The following is a 20,261-nucleotide window of genomic DNA, read 5'->3' on the forward strand; positions in this document are numbered from 1 at the left end:
CCCTTGTCCTCTGATAATGGCGCACTGTCTCTTTAAGAGCTCAGTCTCCACACCACACCTATCGACTGATGTGTGACGTACAGATTTACAATCGTACTTAATCGACCGACGACCGCTGCTTTTATGTTTTTTGTTGCCTTCTTTACCGAGGTTCACGCGTGTACTTCTAGTTTTTGTTGACTTGTATCATTCACTAATGAAAAGAAGAGAATGTTTTAGGCTCAAAACGCAACTGTTGATGTTTTATTTGCCGATTTAAAGTAACGTTAGACCAAAGTTTAGGAAAGTTGTGGGACCGATATGTTTTCGATTATTGGTTGTCCATTGAAAACATAGCTTCAAAGCAATGAAGTGAACACATTCAATCGGCTTGCTTAACGGAATAAAAATCTGCCCGAGTTTTGGCTTTTAAGTCTTTGGAGGAATGAAACTCAAATGGAGAAAAGTTGAAAACGGGATAATTTGACTAACGTTAACGTTAGATGTTTGGACACAGCCATGGCGACTCAAATAACTTTGCGGCTCTCTGAATAAGCGCGTTGTGCAATGGGGACTCAGAGAAACGGGTTCTGCAAACGAGAGACTTTCATTCTCTCTGTTGATGTGGGAACAACCTCCATAAGGTGCCATGTGTACGACAAGAGTGCCAATATCAGGGGGTCCTGCTCCTCGAAGGTAAATGACAGCAGGTTGACGTGACATGATTGTGCCAGTGCCTTCCAGTGAGTGAAATGTTGACAGCAGCTTCCTTGTTGCAGGTCTCCCTTCTGTATCCTCAGCCTGGATGGGTAGAGATTGACCCTGATGAACTGTGGAAAGGGTTTGTCACTGTAGTCAAAGGAGCAGTTCAAGGTCAGACTTCTTTATTCTGCCTCTAATATCACACAAGCATGCCCCCAAACACTATTTAGACTTTTTTTTTAAACATGTATAAATGTCATTGCATCAGATATCTAGTGGCATGCATGCAAACAAATCATGCTAGACAAATGCTGCACGATAAATAGCAAAATGCAATCATGTATTTAAAAAATATATTATAACCTTTATATTACCAGTAAAAGAAGCACAATGAGATTAAGAATCTCTTTTGCAAGAGCGCCCTGGCCAAGACTGACAGACACAGCTCGTTTGAGTTTAACAGATAACATCCATCAACACACACACACACACACACACACACACACACACACACACACAAGCAAATCCAATCAAATTTCAATATCAATACTTAGTCAAAACATCTACAGCCCGATGTTTCATTCCCCAAATCGTTTAAAACTACTTTTGAAAATGTCCAATGAAACCAGCTCCCTAAGTTTCAGCGTACTTTGCATATTATTTCAGGCAGAGGGAGCAGCAAATTTAAATACCTTTTCCCCCAATTCAGTACGTACCACTGAAACAGACCATAAGAGTAATTCCTTGGAGGCTATAGCTACAAACAAAGATAATTTTTACAGATGTAGTAGGTATAAATATATGAATGAAGTAGACCCAGGATAGATTTATAAATAAAAACATGCCAGGGTTTTTTTCAGTATCAAACCTTGAATTGTATAATAGTTGAGTATTTTCACAAGATTAATCAAGCACAACATGCTTACTGTGTCTACTGCATGTACTGTATGATTTTGAACCGTTTTATTATATAAAATATTAAAATGATTGTAAATAATGCATTTTATAATTACATCCTGGACCAGCTTACACATTATTATAGCCTTATTGTATATGTTTAATATGGACACTGTGTAAAATGTATACTGTATACTGGAAGTTAAAATTCACTTAAAATGGTTACATGAAAATAACATACTGGATGTTTGCTATGAGGAGGCATTCATGTACTCTTTAGGGTCACTGTAATTCATTCTGACGTCCAGTCTGATATATCAGTGGTTTTCAACTCTAAACTTCAACTCTTTAAACTTTTCAAACTTCGATAAGCTCAATAAGTCTCTAAATTATTTTAATTTAGTTATAACATAATATTAATTAAAATTCAAAAACACACTAAAAATAAAGATGATGAACTATCATTAAACTGAAATCATATTTTTGAGTTTATTTATATATATATATATATTTTATATAACAGAAGTACCATTGGTTTATATCAGCTGAAAGGTTTTAGTTCACCCAAAAATGAAAATTCTGTCATCCTTTAGGCCTACTCACCTTCGTGTTGTTTCAAACCCTCAAGACTTTCATTCATCTTCGGAAAACAAATGAACATCTTTTAATGAAATCTGAGAGATTTCTGTCTCTCCATTGACAAACGTGTTCCAGTGAGGTTCATTCTCGTGTTACGCAGCACGTTTGAGCTTCCTCAAGAACCAATGAGGTTTGTTCTCGTGCGTCAAGCGGGTTTGGTTGAGCTTCTGTCTATGTTTGCTGTTCAATGTTTATATGTGAATAAAAGCCTAAATTAAATCTGTTCATCATATAAATCGATTGAGCCTCTTCAGAAAATTTGGATTAAAGGGCTATATTCATATAGATTCGGTTTATGATCTCTTTATGAACTTTTTTAGTAGTTCCCAACCTTTTTTTTACCACAACAGTTTTGATAAGTAAAAAATTCCACTGCATACCACTAAGCACTAAAAATATAACACAATTGCACAAACATGCATTTCTTCAAATGGCATATTAAAACTGGATATAATATTAAAAGTAGTACTCATAATTAAGATGAACCTTGAGCTTAATTCAGGTAAGGTTAGCTATGATGTTGTTGGGAATGATAAAACAACAAATTTACATATTGTTGCTGTCAGGCGGAAACAGAAATCTGTCAGTCCTGACAGAAATCTCTCAAATTTTATTTAAAACATCTTCATTTGCGTTTCAAAGATGAACAAAAGTTTTACGGATTTGGAATGACATGAGGGTGAGTAAAAGATGAGTGTTTTTGTTTTTGGGTGAACTAAACCTTTAAATAGGAGGCCTTTGAATATTGTCTTGTACAAAGGGGGCCTTTGTTGTCAAAAAGGTTTAGAACCACTGTGGTAAATGTTGTTTACATGAGTTTAAATGTCTGATTAAGGTTATAATAGAGACTGGTACCTCTCCGTTCTCTCTGTGATTTAGACTCAGGCTTGCAGATGAGCCAAATGGAAGGTCTTGGCATCTCTACCCAGAGGGCAACGTTCATGACCTGGGACAGGTTAGTTAGTGTATGTTAAATCCTGTAAATTACTCAACAGAAAGCACCGTGGACAAACAGAGGTGACTTTCTTTGTTATTATCTCCAGAAACACAGGAAAACCATTTCATAATTTCATCACCTGGCAGGACATGAGGGCAGCCGAATTGGTGAGTTCGTGGAACAGGTCCTGCACTATGAAGGTAAGGCTGCTGTGGATGATGTCATCATCTTGTCGACATATTTGTTCATTTCAGACTCTCATTGAGCCAATCTCTGGAACAGATCAATCTGAACAGACACATAATTCAAATGACCACATCCTCGCATTGACAATTATTACATACATTATTATTACTGTTCAAACATTTGGGGTCAGTAAGTTTTTTTTTTAATTAATACTTTTATTCAGCAAGGACGCATTAAATGTAAATGAGTAAACAGTAAAGACTTCAATCTTACAAAATGTTACTATTTTAGATAAATGCTATTCTTTTGAACTTTCTATGCATCATAGAATCCTGAAAAAATGGATCACATGAATAAATGACATTGTGAAATATTATTACAATTTGAAATTACATTTATTTTAATATATTTAAAAAATCTACTGTTTTTATTGTATTTTTGATCAAATAAATGCAGCCATGGTGAGCATAAGAGACTTCTTTCCAAAACATAAAAAAAATCTTACTGACTCCAGACTTTTAAACAATAGTGTAATTTTATTACAACAAATGGAAATTGTTCACAAAATTAGGGTTAAATTAAATTAAAATTAACATTTATACAATTTTTGTGCAAAACTTTTAAGGAGTTGGTACAGTTAATGCTGATCTCCAAATGGCTAAACAATTTCTTATACAATTTAAAAACAGTCAATACATAACAGTTTACAGCAGTTTATTACTGCAAACAAAGTGCGTATTGTTTGTACTGTGGCAGTTTGTATTGTTTATTATTCATTGTATATGTGAATGAATGAGTATTTCATTCCAAGTCCTGTAAGCTAAATAAGCAATACAGCAGTGAAACGAGAACCTCTTCTCGAAGACCTTCTTTTGTGTAAAGTGCTGACAGTGAATATTTGGCCTGTGAGTATCTTTTCTGACGCATGCTAAAATGTGGTCAGTTAATGCTCCTATGGTTTGCATCATTCACATTGATTAGTTTTTTGTCCCATCATTGCAGAGACAAATCTTGTCAGTTTGAAAATTATGACCCATGTTATTGCAGCTTGCTCTAAGCATCACTGACCCCGTATTTGTTGTTGCAGATAAAACTAGTTCTTCTTGACCAAGTTTCAACAAGGAAAATGTTTTCATTATCTTATCATAGAGGGCAGAGGTCAAGCTTGAAGTTGGGGCTGGTCTTGTTCTACTGGTTAAGTTCCTGTAAGGGTTTTTTCTTGTAATGCTGCTTTAATATTTAAAATATTTAACGTCAGCATGAAATGGAGGTTGTGGTCGTCTATTCTTCCCAATTGTGACGCTTTTACGAGTGAAATGGCTTCTTTAACAGGAAAAAAAGTATGGTGGTGTCACACATTAGGTTGCAGCAGAGATGAGGTGAAGCAAGATCTAAATGCAGCAGTCTTTATTTTCAAACTAACTCAAATATTTACAAAACCAAAATAAGCAGGAACAGAACAACCTAGAATATAGATGTCGACAGACAAGGAACAGACTGAAACACACGGCTTAAATACACAGAGAACAGATCAGGGAAACTAGACACAGCTGGGACAAATGAGCTCATAACGACAGTAATTAACAAGCCAATAGGTGATGGATTAAATCAATGAAACACATGGGCAAACTGGATGTCACAGGCAAACACATGAACACAAACACTAAACATTTTGTCCATTGGGAATTGATTGGACTATTGTGGTTTGCTATTGCTGTGATCTCATGTGAGTGAAAGACAGGTTGTCCCGTCCTCACGCTAAAAAAAATCTGTCAGAGAAGTGATGTTGCAAGAGGGAGAGGAAGTTATTTTGAATAAAGGGGTCCTATTATGCCCTTTTACGAAGTCTTGATTTTGTTTTTGGGGTGTACTAGAATTTGTTTTCATGCTTGATTGTTCAAAAAACGCATTATTTTTCACATATAACTTTACATTATTGAAGCTCCTCTCTATCTCCAGTCTGGTTGAACACATCATTTTTGATGAAGCCCCTCCTTCCGAAATACGAAATGTTCTGTGATTTGTTAACTGGCCCAGTGTGTTGTAATTGGCAGCGCTTAGCGCGTGTTCGGGAAATTTCCCATCCCTTCATAACCGCGAGCTCTACTCAGATGTAAATATTAATGATGCCGTCAATTTCAGACGATTTCTAGCCCGATTCAGACCCTGACAATGTTTTTTTTAACTTTTCTTATAGATATCCACCATTTAATCATATTTGTTGGAAAACTATGGTTATACAAACAGTAATCAATCACAAAATCATGGAAAATATTTCCAGGGTGGAAAAAACAGGGACATTATTCTTTAGCGCAGCTCAACCAGGCCTCGCCGACGTTTTTGCATATTTTGTGGGCTGAGATTATTTAAATGAGGAACAATATGACTTCATAAGATCCTGAAAAAACGCGTTGTAGTCCAAACGAGCCGTTCGTTGTAGTTCTTGAAAAGTGGATGCTGTTAAATAAAATGTCTCCCTTTGGAGTGGACTGCAGATCTTTGTTATGCTCAAACAGCAACATTAAAGGGGTCCTATTATGCTTTTTCACTTTTTCAACTTCAGTTAGTGTTAGAGGGCACATGCATTTAAAAAAAAATTATGATGTGAATGGATAAATAATTTTTAATAAATACTGCTTTTTTTCCATAAAAATTAAGAATTGTCAATTTTGATTTCATGGTGACTTTAACAGCATATTTATTTGTATGTATTGGTTATGACAGACTGTACATGGGGTAACGAAGATGCTGCACTACCTGACCAGACAGAAGCGGTTCCTTGCAGCCAGTTTGGTTGTTTTTACTACCCAGCATGTGTCACTGCGTCTTGTCTGGGCCTTGAACAATATCCCTCAGGTAAACCAAGATTAGTTCAAATATAGCATTCAGTATTTGTCAGGTATTGACAGGTATTTTTAACCTATCCTTCTCTCTCCTCAGTTGCGGCAGGCAGTCGAAGACGGCTCGTGTTACTTTGGGACCATAGACACCTGGCTGCTGTACAAACTCACTAAAGGTGGCTGTTCCATTATAAAAAACTCATAAATTGATGGATCCTATTTACTAGAAGTCACCTGAACAGTGCAAATCAGATCTCTATGTGCATAGAATTCTAGCTGGATTCATTTGTTCACACTGTCAGTCCAAATCAGATCCGATCGGAATCTGATCTAAATGATCGACTCTCCAAACTGGGACGCAGGTGTTCAGATCCAATTTGTGTGTCCTGTAGCACACTTTCATTTTCCAGAATATCTTCATTGGTTTCTACTGCAAAATGCCAAAAAACAACAGCAGCAGCAGCACTTAGGGGTTTTGAATTCAAACGCAGCTTTATTCTGTGCTGTCTAAGTGTTTAGAACAGGCCGACTAGCAGTATATTGTAATATTCCACTAAACCTGCTCTTTGCAACAACAAAACCTTGTGTCTGCAACAACAAAACCTTGTGTCTGCAACAACAAAACCTTGTGTCTGCAACAACTTTTAGCATGCTTCCTACAATAAGGTCTGTCATGTTTACATTTTACTTGCCGTGAGAACGTAACATAGGCAGAAAAGTTAAGCGAAATCAGATCAGAGCAGTCAGACTGAAACATATGTTTATGAAACATGTAACATATGTATGTAGCTTGAAAAAGATTTGTAAAATTTTTATTTCATGTGAATTCTTTTGTTTTTGTTTGTTTCACACTTGCTAAATATCATCGGATTCCAATCAGAAATGCACAAAAATCGGATTTGGGCTGACTGTCTGAACAAGGCTTTTAAGAGCTTGCAGAAATAAAATGAGTTAGATTTGTAAGAGGCTCTTCATAGTGATCTGTCAAAAGTATGCGACAGATCTGATATCTAACATCACTGACTGACACTATTCTTAGAAAGCAGTTCCTCCACAATCCTTGGCAAAGGTGAATGTTACAAACCAGTGTTAATGAGTAAAAAATCATATGCAGTCAGATTTGCAGTGATGATTATCATTTTACAGTACTTATTTTCCAACTTGGCACATCATTGATGAGGATGGCCTGGAGCCAGTGTGATAGTGTTCATATTTGGTTGTATTTTGCATTCTGTGACCACATACACTACCATTCAAAAGTTTGGGTTTGGTAATATTTTAATGTCTTTGAAAGAGTCTTTTATGCTCACCAAGCCTGCATTTATTTCATGTAAAATGCAGTTAAAGCTGTAATTTTGTGAAATATTACAATTTAAAACAGCTGTTTTTATTTTAATCATTTTTAAAATCTAATTTATTCCTGCAATGACACATTTCAGCACTCCAGTCTTCAGTGTCACATAATCCTTCAGAAATCATTCTAATATGATGATTTGATGCTTAAGAAACATTTCTTATGGTTATCAATGTTAAAAGTAGTTGTGCTGCTTAATATTTATGTGGAAACAGTAATACTTTTTTTTTCAGGATTCTTTGATGAATAGAGAGAAATGGGAAGAATTTTTTTACTGACACCAAACTTTTGAATGGCATTTCTTCATGCTCATTTTGGTTTCCTTGATGTGTTGCAAATTGTACTTGCATAGTAACAAAGATACATTTGTCTTTGAAGCATTAGTTATAATGGCTTGCAAATTATAAACGGTCATGTTTAAAAATGTATGGCTGTCATGGAGATACATTATAGCTTTAACATTTAATGGAATATAATGGAATATATGTATCACAATTAAAGTTAAAATGTTGGCAGGGTGAGTACAAGTCTGAACTACTTGCAAGACCAAGAAAAATCTCTTATTATAGAGCTCAGTACATATTTTAAAGTTCTGTTATGTTTTATTGTTTGTTTGCAGGCCTGGTTCATGCTACAGATTACTCTAATGCCAGTACAACAGCAATATTTGATTCCTATCAGGTCAGTTACAGCTGTTCGATTACTATATTTGTGTAATTGCTGTTATCTGATTACCTCATTGCCTTTGGATTGTGGACTTGAGTACAAACATGCGTCCCTTGAGAGGTAGACAAATAGACTCTAAATAGTTAAAGGTATAGTTCACCCAAAAATGGACATTCTGTCATCATTTACTCACATTGTTCCAAACCTGTATAGCTTTCTATCTTACATTGAACACAAAAGAAGAAAATTAGCTGATCTTTAACCCAGACAAAATCGATATCTCTTAAAATGTGATTTTTTCCCCCCATCTCCTCTGTCATAGCAAATTATAGCCTAGCAAATAACAAAAATATTAAATTACAAAAATATGTTCCACATTTGAAATTACTTTCCTTACAATCTTTTTTTTTTTTTTAAGCAAACACATCACATTTTTTACTTGAGAAAAAAACAGTTTCCAAGGGTTTTCATTCAAATGATTGTTTGTGAATCAAATGTTTAAGCATAAAGGGTGTAGTCAGCAGTACATTTTATTGATAATTTTTTGGGTGAATTATCCTTTTAGGGCTGCCCAAGTTTGTCTTGTTTTTTTTCTTGTGTCTTTTGTCCATATGGTGTCTTGTAATGTGTTTCTGTAAGTGGTGCTTGTTCATAGATACTGTCTGTGTTCATAGTGTGTGTTTGTGTGATCATCAGATGTGCTGGAGTGGATTTATTTGCTCACTTCTCTCTATACCTCTCTCCATCCTTCCTAGGGTGCAGAACACGAGGTACTCATGCACTGTGAATTGTTCCAATACTTGCAGAATACTTTTTAGTGCACTTTTGATGAAATAATTAATGCTCTCTTTTCTTGTATTTAGTCACAAATTTGGATCATGTGATCCATCCATATTTGGAGTGCCCATCCCAATCATGTCTGTTGTGAGTATAAACATTGTCATGCAGTTTTACTTAATTTTTTATAAAGACAATACACCTTAATTAACATTTCTGTAAATGTGCCCGCTTTCCATTTTTTTAATGACATGTGCTTGATTGTGTTTGGTGCCACAACCCTACCTGTTATGTCTTTGTCACAGATGGCGGACCAACAAGCAGCCATGTTCGGAGAATGCTGTTTTGACACTGGAGATGTGAAAATTACCATGGGCACAGGGACCTTCATGGACATCAATACAGGAAACAAACCACACACATCTGTAGCCGGTATGACGTTCCATTGCTGATCTTACCTTGACTAATAAGCTCACAATATTCAACTGTAAAAGAGCTACTAATAATCCACTAGAACTATTACTAATCGAAACCAGTAACACAAAGAGCCTGTGAAATCAAAATTGAAGTTTTGTGACTTTTAAGGCCCGTTCACACCAAGGACGATAACTATAAAGATAACGATAAAGATATAATTCTAAAAATCGTTCTCCATATTTAAGAATAACAGAGTTCACACCACAACTATAACGATAAAGATATGAGGAACGATATCGTTGGGATCACTTTCAGAACGATTTTTTTCCAGCTGTCGAACGATAAAACACTGACAGCCAATCAGAATCCATTCTAATTTAAAGGTCTCGCGCATTTAAAATGGATCTGGATCATCCGGGCGCGCGCATGCTTAGAAAAAAAAGACCGTTATCTGTCGCTGGTGTGGACGCATATATAGTTATCTTTATCGTTATCTTTATAGTTATCATGCTTGGTGTGAACGGGCCTTTAGTGTGCACTACCGTTCAAAGTGAAAATAATTACTGACTGTTTTTTAATACTAGTATTCATACTTTTATTCAGCAAGGATGCAAATTGATCATAAGTGAGCGTAAATGCTGATCTTTTGAACTTTCTATTAATCAAAGAATCCTGAAAAAAAGGATCACGGTTTTTCACAAAAATATTAAGCAGCAACTGTTTTCAACATTGATACATAAGAAATGTTTCTTGACCTGCAAATCAGCATATTAAAATAATTTCTGAAGGATTATGTGACACTATCTGCGTTTCCATTACCCTTCAAATTGCGCAAATTGAAATTGCGAATTGAAAATACACCTATGGAAATACGTACATTTTGCAAAAACTCCCATAAATCGCAAAAACATTTTTATGCTCGCATGGGGTGGCTTTCAGGCAATTTGAAAAAGGAATATTTCGTAAAACTGCAATGGAAACAGTTTTCTGCTTCACCTGGTTCAGTTCACCTGGCGTACGTAAATGACGATCATTCTTTAAAGTTCTTTATAAAACTCATAAAAGACAAAAGAATAACAGGAATACTGGATTCTAAAGAACAAAGTGCCACAATTTATCAAGACCTTGAAGCAGATAGGAGGGAGAAAAACCTCATATGTGCCGCTCCCAAGTGTAAGGGGCTTTTCTTGCCATTAATGCTTGGATAACATGCCTACGTCTCCTTCGATTAAAAATGACTAGTGCGCTGGCAGGGATATACATAAACCTACTAACATTTGTTGCCATGATTTTTGGAATGACTTATCGTGAGAGAAAAAAATTACAATTTAGTCGCATACCATTGGTTAATGGAAACGCTGTCATTTCGCAATAGTTTTTTAACGACATTTAGAAAATATAGCAAAAGTTTTGAGCAAATCTGTAATGGAAACCAGGCTACTGGAGACTGGAGTAATGATGCTGAAAATTCAGCTTTGCCATCGCAGGAATAAATGACATTTTAAAATATATTTAAATAGAAGACAGTTATTTGAAATTGTAATATTTCACAATATTACTAATTTTACTCTTTTCTATTTAAAAAAAATAAAGCCTTGGTGAGCATTCTTTCAGCACTTCTTTCAAAAACAAGAAAAACTTACCGACCCCAAACTTTTGTATAGCAGTGCATATTACTGGAAACAGCAGGTTAGGTCATGATGTGACTCATGATGAATCACAGTGTGATCAGTTAGAAAGGAGACATTGATGTGTCCATTTGTTGGTCCCTCTCTCCTTTTCATGTGGTCTGTATCATGTGTTTTCTGAATAGGCCTTTATCCGCTGGTGGGCTGGAAGATCGGTGCTGAAGTTGTGTATCTGGCTGAGGGTAACGCCGCTGGAACGGGTGCTGCGATTAAATGGGCACAGGATCTAGGTGAGGAGGATGACCAATGTGCATTTACTTGCAAAATAACAAGCCCACACATATCTTTTAACTTCAATATGTATTTTCACTACATACATTTTAAATGTAAGGCCATAATAAGTCTTAAAGTCTTATTTTTACTTATGAAAGGTCTTAAATTTTCAATGGCAATTTGACTTAGATATATCTAAATGGTTTCCAAATTAAATCTATCCAATTAGCGTACTTTATTTATTATTCTTTCATTGTGGATTTGCTTGATCACATGACATTTCGCGTCACATCTGTCTCCTGCACGCGAAACAGGAGGAGAGAATGAGAAGCAAGATGTTGAATGTCAGTTCAATTGTAAGTTCATTCTTTATGTGCGTAGTGGTGTGCGTAGTGTATTGTCATGATATTGAGGCACTGTGAGCTGACATCGCTTTTGTCTCTCGTGCTTTCACTGCGTGATGTGTGCAGTTATAGGTATGTTCCCAAATGAGTTTTTTGTCTTATATTTATATCATATTATGTTATCATACAATATCACATCAGCAAGAGTGCCATTTTCCCGTGCACAATTGCAAATGTGATATTTATTTTATATAATAGTTAAATGAACAATAAATGAACATTGTGAGTTAAATTTTATAAACAATATTGTCAATATTGTTTGTTTTCCCCTTATTTCGCCGACGAGAATTTCAAAATGAAACCGTATCAGTCTGAATGATACGGTTGAATCAGCAATGATTTTTTTTTTTTTTGACTGTTAATCAATTTAATGATTCGATGAACAATCACTTGCTTCTTTCCCAAATGAATCAGCGAATCAATTTAATGATTCAATGAACAATCACTTGCTTCTTTCCTGAATGAATCAGCAAATCAATTTAATGATTCAATGAACAATTGCCCTGTCCCAAATGGAACCCTAAGCACTCGCGGTCTTCCTCTGAGTCCGCACTTTCGTGACGTAATGTCGCTTTGACTGTCAGGAAGAAGTCTGCTGCGGAGTCCGCATCAAGGGTGCAAATCGACCACATGGGGGCGCTCACAAGCACCCTTCTGAGCTCTAAAAATGAGAAATGGGACACACATAGACAGTATATAAACTGGACACAGCGACCCCATTGGATTCAACAGAGGCAAGTGAAGTCAATTAGAAGCACAAACTTCCTGATGGTCGAGCGTACTGCGCAGACTCACACTGAGCTTGACGACGTAGATGTGACGTGAGCAACCCGTCTGTCTTCTAGTAGCTGTGCCAAGCGAAATCTGAATCATTCCCTTCCGAAACTTGCAGAGACGGAGAGTGTGAGTAGGAGGTGTCCATGAGCTGGAGCAGGAGAAACTTTTGCTAAGTATTCTGATTATTTACTTTGCCATTTTGTCTCCACGTCCCCCCGATTGCGAGCGAGCTTCTCCTCCTGTCCATACGGTAATCTCTCTACTGTGCGACAGAGAGTCGCGTTGGTATGACGCAATCGTTAGCCTATTTTTACAAAAACTGCTTCTACGGGGCCATAACGTAAGATACAAGGTAATGGAGCCTTTTATACATTTTCGTGTTTCTTTAGAAATAAATAATGGACAAATGGAGTCTTTAAACGCCTCAGATGTAAAGTTATTCGCTGTCAAAGTGACGCCAAAATGAATGGGAGTCAATGGGATGCTAACAGCAGGTGATGGTCTGATAGCCAATGGCGGCGCCCGGGGAAGCTTCAACATAATATGAAACGCTGCCCCCCTGGGGACACACTGCGGTCTCACGGACTTAACGGCAGCCATTGTAAGTCCACAAGACCGAAAGACCGAATCAATTTAATGATTCAATGAACAATCACTTGCTTCTTTCCCGAATGAATCAGCTGTTTGAACAAATCGGTTGAATGAATGACTCGCTCAGCTCACTTATTAAGACAGTGACTTGCCACCAGGTTACCGTACCGTACCGTAGGTGGTGGTTTTAGTTTCACATTTAAAGTACCCTTTAATTAGAACGTTAAAATTAGAAATCAGTTCATATTTAAATATTGAATAAAAAATAAAAAAACAATCTAATAGCTTAATTTATGCAATTGTAAATGCAGTGTAAAATGCCTGTTAATCTTGAGTACCTATAGAGTAATATTGCATCCTTCATATCTCCAAACAGTCTTTTGTTTTATCATATTTTTAATTGAAAGATAGGTTGTACCGAGTCTTTCCGGAAAAAAACGAGCGGCTGGGGGCGGGCCGTGTGGGCGAAGCTTAGCTGTGCTTACCCGCCTAGCTAACAACACACAGAGACATTTGTTCAACAGTTTTACTCACCGTTCCAACGCACGACCGCGAACCTTTATCATTGTGACTGCTCGATCCTTAAGCATTAGACGATCTGCAAATCCGTCGATCTGGGCTTTGTTTATAAAACAATCATCGTCGAAATGCAGGGAACAACAGTCTTACACAACTCCGTTTATGCTCAGGAAAACAAACTCCATCCACAGGTTCCTTAATGCTGGGTTCTTTGGGAATCTGTGCAGGGTTGTCTTGCCCTGGCAACCAAAAACACACTTCTTTGGTGACATTGGGTGTTTCTCAATATGCGTTCTTCAGCGATCTTGCGTCCTTGTGTTCTCGTTTTACGTCATCTTAACCGTCGAAGTTCAGACCCAATTCTCAAGAACGCAAGTACAGAGGACGCATGAAAGAACCCGGATGTGTTCTTGATACCGAGGATGCATCGAATGCAGACTTGAGCTAGTACTCGCCTGGTGTCCCAGAAGTCATTGCGGCCGGTTCCGAGTTCGTTCTTCCAAGGAAGCTTGGCAAGACCGGTCTCCACGAGAACACAAGTCCGTTCTCTGCGTTCTTGGAATTGAGAAACAGCCATTGACTTCCCAAAAGCCGGGCAGGGCGCTTTGATGGCGAACTGCTTTCACTCTCTTGCTCTGGTTTACGAGTGCGCGCGCGCCCGCAATCTTACCGGAGAAGTGCCCTTAGGACCCATATAAGGAAATTCCGCTCTATCTTACGTAAGACAGAGCCATACTCGAAAAAAACTTTCCGAAACTTGTGACAAACCGGAAGGAGTATTTTTGGAACAAAATTACTCCTTCAAACGTACAACTTAGTTTTTGAAACTTTGTACATGTTTAGCATGGGAATCCAACTCTTTACCAGTGTAAAAAACTCAGTAGGCATGAAATAGCATTTCACCCCCCCCCCTTTAATGCCAGTTCTAATGCCGCTTCTGTGTCACCTGTGCACTGCAAAGATGGATTTTGATCTAATGATTTAATTTGACTGGTAACAATGGTATTGTTTTATTATTCTAATAGAATTTAATTTGAATGTCAGAATTTGACATAAAGGTGATGCATACATCTACAAATGTCCATATATAGGTGAAAATGCCCCTGGAAATCAATTTAAGGTGGCAAATATTACCCCTTAATAAAAAGAAATAATTTCTGTCACTGCTGTGAACTGACCACTGCATAGAATATAAAAAAATATGAATATCTTCATGAGTCAGCTGTCAACAACAGGCCTAAACCAGCCATGGCACCAGGCACAAAAACAATAAATATTATCTAATACTTATCAACAAAACTTTGAAAATATCGAGACATATTTTTGTCAATATTGCACACCCCTAATGCACAGTATTATTTTTTTATTTCTTCGGGTCTTAAAAATCCTTAAATTTAAAAATTTTAAAAGTGTGCAGAAACCCTGAAATACAAAAAGAACCATTGAAGATTGTAGATGCACACTCAACTCCATTATGAGAATTTATTTAACTTGAATAAAACAAAAGCTGGGGGGAAAAAAATATGCCGAAATCACTTGGTGACTTTTGTTGTTGCAATTTTGTTATTGTAATGAAACTTCTTTGGTGCCTGTCTTACAGAACTCTTTTCTGATGTGAAGGAGACAGAAGCCATAGCCAGTAGTGTGGAAGACTCAGATGGCGTATATTTTGTGCCGTCTTTCAGTGGCCTACAGGTGTGTTTAAGTGCATCTGTGATATTTTGCCTCATAGACTTTCATTGTTGCCTATACAGGCTGGTCTTTTTTATGTCTACATGTTTTTAACTCATGGTTCACCTCATGGTTTTGTTATAAATACAGCAGATTTTTAAATCATGTCATTTGATTAGAAGTCCATTAATCTGTTCCACTGGCTGAATGAACTGGGTGATGATTCACTTATGCAAGAGATCCAAGATTATCTGAAATCTGGAAGATTATGATTGTGTGTTTATGTGCCACAGGCCCCTTTGAATGATCCTAAAGCTTGTGCCTCTTTCATGGGCTTAAAACCTTCCACAACTAAGAAACACCTGGTCAGAGCCATTATGGAGTCCATAGCGTTCAGGTGAGCTGAGCAAAGCTGCTTTCAAGATCTGACTGTATCATCAAAAGATCTCTTATGAACCAAAGAATATGATCTGTTAAAGTTATAAGAAGGCAGACGGGATGGATGTTATCAAGGTTAGAAATTAACCATGGCTTTGGGAAAATACCAATTTTTTTACTCCTTAATAAAAACAAAAGTTAATAATTACTGACACTATTACTAGTATTACTTTTACTATTACTGACACTACACAATAACAACTGAAACACTGTGCTAGCCAAATCAATCAATAAGTATACACTTATTATGACTTATTGCAACACAACATAGCCTACTTAAATGATTAACTAACTAAAATATTTCAGTTCACTGCTGGGCAGTGTAAATAGACTTTGTCCTCAACCGTATGTATTTTGAGGCATGTCCAATCCTTTTCTTTGAATTTAGCTTGGTATTTAACACTGTTTTCCCACTAATTCATTGAAGTTGTTTTAGTATTTTTTTTTATTCTCTATTGTGTAACGTATATCCGAGTCAAATGGCTTCTTGAAAAAATGTAGGGTGGGACTTGATTTTGTCCATCTAGAATTGACTGGAAGGTTGTGGTTTTCTATTGCTGTGATGTGTCGTATTTTTCCCTAAACCTAACTTAACCTAACCTAAGTCCTATCTCATCTGACCTAAGTCTACCTGGGCCTATAATATTTATACTCTAGCGCGTCTACACATCGACGTCGGCTGAGTACAGCCCTATATTCTAGCGCGTCTACACATCGACTTCGGCTGAGTACAACCCTATACCATAGCGCGTCTACACATCGATGGCAGCTTGGTGCTAATACCTGTTCCCTAACTAGCTTACTTCCTGCGCAGGAATAATCGACAAACAGACCTCAGCAAATGTCCTTTAATTGTTTTAATCACGGCCGGAGGATCTCTCGAGCAGTTCTCAGAGAATCTCCCCCAAGAAGAAGCAAGGCCGGAGGATCTCAGACAAATTCCATTGAGAATCCCACCAGCTAAAAGAATACAACAGTTTTTATAGAATAAGGAGGTATGGCAAAAATGTCATACTGCATTACATCATTTCCCCACAATTTGATTGGTTTTCATAGACAAACCCTTCTGTTACCAGGTAAAGCAAACTTTGTTTTAATGATTACTTCATTGTTAATCACAAGGTTCAAATTTAGTCATCTGTCTAGTTTCAATTCCCAAATTTGTTATTTTTACACTCACACAACTAAAGTCAAAGGGTATGGCAACACAACATACAACATCCAAAAACACAGGACAGAGCGTTTTAGTACATTGTGTTTCAAAGTATTATGCTAGGCCTGAAAAAGGAAGTAAGGTTAGATGTTAGAGAAATGGTTAGTTTAATATACAGTTTACTATTTTATCTATTAAAAATCCACCACAGGTGTCATGTGAGTGACAGGTTGTCCCGCCCTCATGTCAGTAAACGTGATCAGAGAAGAGAATGACACTGCAAGAGGGAGAGGAAGTTATTTTAATTAATGAGGACACATTAATTATATAATAAAATAATTCAATTATAATTATGTAGTTAAAATAATTAAATTATAGATAAATCATTTATGGTGACTTCAACAAATGAATTATCCACAATAAATGTCAAATATTGGCAATCAATTTTTTTCAACTATATTTCAAAACTATCACCACAGTTCTTTACTGCAGGGAATGATCAAACTGTGATATTTGTAGACAAAAACAAGTTTCTCCTCAGAAAACCTGACAATTCTTAGGGCACAGCTTCTCACACAGTGTCCGCAGGGATGAAAATGTCATTTGAGTTGTAAAGAAAGCATATTGGCCTGTTGAGAACCCTGATGATGCTTTTCTTCACACATCGCATTCTCACAATCAGTCATTGTTGTAAAAAATGATCGATATGTCATCTGACTAGGTTCTTCCACTGCACAATCAGAAAAAAAGAAATGAGAAGGTGATTGGATGCCAACCACTATCCTTTGGCATTCTCTAGCAATCTAAAGTAGTTAATCAGGACTATAGTAATAGGGACCCATTCCTACTTGCTTCCCCTTTCTCACCTTTAAGAAAAGTTTCATCCTTCAGATAAATGAAGGCTGAACTTTACTCAACAGTCCAGGGGGGTATTCTAGGAAGCAAGGTTAACTTCCTGTCAAACATACCCTGAACTCTCGGTTGATTAACCCAAACCTCGTTTACTCGTGGTATGCAGGTTCCTAAACCTGCTCTGGAGCAGGTTATGTTCTAAGAATAAGCTTATATAGCAACTTGCATAACCTGGAATTTACCTCAGGTTTTGGAACTGAAAGTTGAGTAAACTTACCCGGGTAAGTTGCATAACCTGCTTTCTGGAATACCCAATGTTCCTACTTTACTCCTCAGGTGGTGTCTTTGCCCATCGTAATAATTGACTTATCCAATCCCATCTCATGAGAAGACCTTACAAGTTTGTGTGGAAGAAATGTTATCTTTAAGATGTGTTTAAACATTGTTTAATCATTTTAATTTTAAAAAAGTAAGCATCAAAGCATGAAATAAATAGGGTCCAACACTGTAAACCTAACCTTCAGTGGGCCATGAGAAGATAGTATGAAAATGTACGGATGAGTTTGTTTGTACTAATTCATACAAATAGCCAACAATTTGCCAAAACATAAAATAGTTACAAATTCCCAATAGGCTGTGATGGACTTATAGGTAACGACCAAAGTTTTAATACCAGTGCATCTCTAGTCATAACCCCCTTGTGTACATATAGGCAAATAACAGCCATTCTCATTCTGATTTTCAGGAACAAGCAGCTCTTTGATGTCATGCTTAGGGAAACGCGTATTCCCATCACTAAAATCAGGTGAGGGTTTCAGCCCAGTTCTGTCTTGTGGCATAGCCTGATCCTCCTACCTGTCTGAACTTGCGTGTATTTCTACACATTTATAGGGCAGATGGAGGTGTGTGCACCAATGATTTCATCATGCAGATGACCGCTGATCTATTGGGGCATAAGATAGCACGTCCAAGTCATTTTGACATGTCTTGCCTTGGAGCCGCTTATATTGCGGGACTAGGAACAGGTAAGGAAAAACACACATTATAGTGCAGCAAATAAAGCCCTATAAAGCCTTCTGTATTGGATTCGATATGCACATTTCTAAGGTCTCTTAAGTAATCAACATGATCAAACCACACACCAAGCCGACTTCAAAGAAAACCGACGGTATTGTCACCTCGCATCATATGCTTTTATATTTTAAGTAGTCTGCTGTACTGTTATAAAGATCTATTGATGTTACATATCAGAATTTTTATATATTGTTGTTAATTTGCCCATTTTATTCTGATTTGTCCTTTAGGCTACTGGAAGAACCAAGAGGAGCTGAAGAAGCTTTTGACCACTGACCAACATTTCCTTCCTCGAAGGAGTAAAGCAGAAGGGGACACGGGAGGCCAATACAGAGGTGTCCTGCAGAGCTGGGAGAGGGCTCTTCAGCGCTCCATGCACTGGTACAACCAGCCCTGATTTACCAGCTGTGGGGTGATTCTCTTTCTCACTGAGAAAAATACTTGGAACAGTATGATTTCCAATATAGAAACTTGCAGATCAATGGTTTATGAGTACAGAGTCTTGCCTAATTACGAGGAGCTTTACAGATTTACAACTTGTTTGTGCAAATCCAAGTCACTCAGTTGTGAATCCTGCAGTATTATGACGAGGTGGCCGGCTGCAGCACAATTCTTATTTTAGAATAAGATGGATGTTGTATTGTGATTTTGTCAATCAATACTATAACCATTAGGGCTCTGGAAATCAATCAGTGCCTTTATCCAACTTTTTTTTTTTTTTTTTTTTTTTATAAAACTGAACAAATAAATTTAGTAATTATATGTAATTCATGTTGTTTACATAGATGGGATGGGAGTGATACTTGCTGCTCTTTCTCACCTTTATTAATACACTGAGTTCATGCACTGTTTATCCATTGGTAGTGTATGGTAATTTATACAATCATTCAATAATGCGTTTGTAATTTTCATGTAATTTTAGTCAATATTTTCTAATTGCACATGTAGTTTTGATGTTGTATAGGTTGTAACATTAAATTTACCTCTTAATACAAAGAGAATGCTGCAAACATGGAAAAGTTGTTACCTTATTAACTTTTTTTTTACTTTCCACTTGATACTATCCACAGTGGCTAATGATATAATGCCTGATAATGATCAACTGTAGTAAATGAGTGACTGTGAAACTGTAATATTGTAAGCTGTGATCAGGGTTTAAAGGAAATAGACATATTTGCTATAAAGAAAAGTATTTTATGAATAGACTGTCAAAGAACTCTTAACATTGTGCCATGTTTCATGTCAGTATGTGAAATGTCAAATTGTGTGCTTTGTCATGCAAATAAATCAATGGATGTATACGTATATTAAATGTGACGTTTTTAATGACTAAAATGAACTAACTAAAGACATGATAGGCATATAATGTATGTGACTAAATTGTTAGTTACAGTAGTGCTTAAATGAAAATAGTTTGCTGAAGCTCTGGCCTGGGTAACTGGGTGAGTCTTACATCTGCGCTGGACAATAAAACAGTGCAAATCGCA

The 20,261-nt window shown here is 36.8% G+C and overlaps 1 protein-coding gene across 1 annotated transcript; it reads left to right on the forward strand.

The window, feature by feature from the left end:
- Positions 1–21: 21 nt before the first annotated feature.
- On the forward strand, positions 22–20,083 carry gk5 (glycerol kinase 5). The gene is made up of 16 exons (XM_081374449.1): positions 22–675; positions 759–852; positions 3,097–3,172; positions 3,261–3,354; positions 6,065–6,196; positions 6,281–6,356; positions 8,154–8,215; positions 8,897–8,970; positions 9,064–9,124; positions 9,283–9,409; positions 11,208–11,312; positions 15,187–15,281; positions 15,551–15,654; positions 18,446–18,505; positions 18,592–18,725; positions 19,005–20,083. Exons 1-16 carry the CDS (start codon positions 547–549, stop codon positions 19,169–19,171), a joined length of 1,590 nt encoding a protein of 529 aa, XP_081230575.1. The 5' UTR covers positions 22–546; the 3' UTR covers positions 19,172–20,083.
- The last annotated feature ends 178 nt before the right edge of the window (positions 20,084–20,261 follow it).

This window comes from Scardinius erythrophthalmus (assembly GCF_964197995.2).
Source record: "Scardinius erythrophthalmus genome assembly, chromosome: 9".
Classification (NCBI taxonomy): domain Eukaryota; kingdom Metazoa; phylum Chordata; class Actinopteri; order Cypriniformes; family Leuciscidae; genus Scardinius; species Scardinius erythrophthalmus.

Bases quoted from the DNA above. Each gene is read 5' to 3' on its own strand.
- gk5 (XM_081374449.1), top strand. From the start codon at position 547: ATGGGGACTCAGAGAAACGGGTTCTGCAAACGAGAGACTTTCATTCTC. The intron at 3,173-3,260 runs GTTAGTTAGTGT...TATTATCTCCAG, and splicing joins ACGTTCATGACCTGGGACAG to AAACACAGGAAAACCATTTC. The intron at 6,197-6,280 runs GTAAACCAAGAT...CTCTCTCCTCAG, and splicing joins CCTTGAACAATATCCCTCAG to TTGCGGCAGGCAGTCGAAGA.